This window comes from Eleginops maclovinus, chromosome 12, assembly GCF_036324505.1.
Source record: "Eleginops maclovinus isolate JMC-PN-2008 ecotype Puerto Natales chromosome 12, JC_Emac_rtc_rv5, whole genome shotgun sequence".
NCBI lineage: Eukaryota > Metazoa > Chordata > Actinopteri > Perciformes > Eleginopidae > Eleginops > Eleginops maclovinus.
Window position 1 is genome coordinate 4,534,720 of NC_086360.1, and position 2,466 is coordinate 4,537,185.

General features: G+C 38.0%; 1 protein-coding gene across 2 annotated transcripts in view; it reads right to left on the minus strand.

The window, feature by feature from the left end:
- Positions 1-319, minus strand: part of LOC134873277 (protein mono-ADP-ribosyltransferase PARP14-like) — a 47,049-nt gene extending 46,730 nt beyond the window's left edge. For both annotated transcript variants that reach the window (XM_063896764.1, XM_063896763.1), the window contains exon 1: positions 72-319. In XM_063896764.1, the coding sequence (XP_063752834.1) occupies positions 72-258 (187 nt within the window). In that variant the 5' untranslated portion in view covers positions 259-319. The remainder of the gene's footprint in view (positions 1-71) is intronic.
- Between the last annotated feature and the right edge of the window lie 2,147 nt (positions 320-2,466).

Consider the following 2,466-nt stretch of genomic DNA (forward strand, 5'->3'; position numbering starts at 1 on the left):
AAACTTCAAACCTTTAACATGTGATGCCCAACTGAAACATTGTTTCTAGTTGAATTTGAGCAGAAACTCACCCTCCTTTGATCGGAAGTACACGGCCGCTCTCGGAGCTCCGTCCTCGGGCTCCACTTGGCAGTCCCCCCCGCTCGACTTCTTCTTGCTCCCGAAATAAAGCTCTAGTTTGTTCTTCACGGTCTTGGTCTGGGCCGGACCCCAGTCGCCCTCCACGGTCACTGGTGGCGGACTCTCGGTCTGATCCATCCTGTTCTCTGGTACACTCACCGACACACTGACAACAACCAGCGGATCGCCCTCATACCGCAGGTGCTTTCACTTTCGTTTCTTCTCTCAGGGAAACTTAAAACAGCCTGCCCCCCCCAGCAGTGGTGTAAAGTTACTAAGTAGATGCACTCAAGTAGTGTAGGCCTACTTCAGTACAATTTGGGTACTTGAACTTTACTTACTAGTTACTAGTATTTCAATTGTTTACTACTTTGTAGGCTACTTGCTACTACACTACAATTCAGAGGTAAATTGTGTACTTCTTCACTAAATTTATTTAATTTCTCTAGTTACTTTACTGATTTGGATTAATAATGTGAAATATAATCAACACAATAGTTAAACTTGGATCAAAATTCATAACCGAGGTGAAGTTAATCTGAGGTTGGATATTCGACAGACATTAGCTCCACATCCAGCGACATCGTGCAGTTTCCACCGGAGTTGGCAGCAGGAGGTCAGTTCAACCTCGCAGCCCTTAAGAAATATGGACTCATTTAGGGATCAACAAATTGCTGTTATTGTTGTCAGGATGATTCATTCAATAGCTTCAAAGTTCATGTGACCTAAATTCAAATCTGTTTCAGAATGAAATGCTAGTCTGTACACCAGGGGTGTCCAAACTATGACCCGAGGGCCAAATGCGACCCGTGGTCCATTCTGAATCGGCCCTTAGCAGATTGTAAAAGTATAATGAAATATGGACCACACTTGAAACTTGTGTTTGTCTTATATTGTACTTCTTAAATGTATATGTAAACAGATCTTACACAGTATTAATCATGGGTTAGTAAGCCCAATGTCAAATGAATTCAGTCAATTCAAGTTGAAAACCTTTTCTAAGAAACCTAAGTTGAGGAGAAAAAGCACAATAACTCATTTCCATAACAAGCTTGAAATATACCCTTCATATTTCCCCTTATTATAATTCATCTGAGGCTCCTGTTTTAAGGAATGAGCTGCTAACTAAATAAATGAAAACCTATGGAGAGCTGTGATGTGGGCTGTAAATCACATTCAAGTACCAAGAATAATTGACCTACATTTGATTGATTTTGATAAATTAGAACTTAAGTAGTGAGGGGCCCAGACCTTTGTAGGGTTTTCTGTATGTGGCCCTCAGTGAAAGAAGTTGGGACACCCTGCTGTACATAGAAGGCACACCTGTTTAGATCTGGGAACTGTCTTTATTATTTATTTACGTTGTTATTGAAATTCAGGGTTTGTTTTCAATAGCTTCTATGTCATGTGACCTGATATCTTCAAATCATATCTTGAATGAATACTAGTCTGTACACTGCAGACACACGTCTTTGTATTCATTGAATATTCATATTTGTATTGAAAATTCAGTGTTTTTTCTCTATAGCTTCTCTGCCTTATATCTTTAAATAACACTCAGAACATAATAAGTGGCTCTGCGGTAGTGTGTTAATCTTTCAGATAGAAGTTTGCAGATTTGATTCCAGCTCTTGAAGAAAACATGTGTACATATTTTTATCTTGCTTAATACTTGCTAATACTTTTTTTTGCCACACCACCACTTTACCAGGTGAAACAGTGGCTCTGCGATAGTGTGTCAGTTTTTCAAATAAAAGGTTTCGGGTTTGTTGCAGTCAACATGTCAATGTAGTTATTGTTAGTTATTGCAGCATAACACATACTTATTGCAGCGTGACAAATGCTGAATATTGCAGCGTGACAATACTTTCAAAATGAAAATGTAAGTCCCACATCTTTATACCCAATGTGTATTGTAAACTGTTTTTCAACTTGTTCATATTATGTTGACATTTCAAAATGATCCAAATCTGTATTCACTGATGTATTGAAAATGTAATTATTTTAAATGTTTCATACATTGGGAGTTTCATGAAGCTTCTTTACATAATGTGTATTACATTTTCTATGGCGTTCATTCATATGGAACCCATTCCCTGTTATCCACATATTCCTGCTCCTTCACCTTCTCCTTATACATTAAAGCCAGAATTGCAGTTCAGCGTACAGCATTCACACCATCATTTTCTTCAGGAATTGCATTCTCCTTAGTTTTCTAATCGTTTTCGACTGCTTTATATTAAGGTGATGTTTGGCCAACTGAAGATGCAGTGTTATAGACAGAAGAAAACAATTAATTTTATCACATGAGGAAAACATTGATTTTATTCAATTAAAATCCTTGAG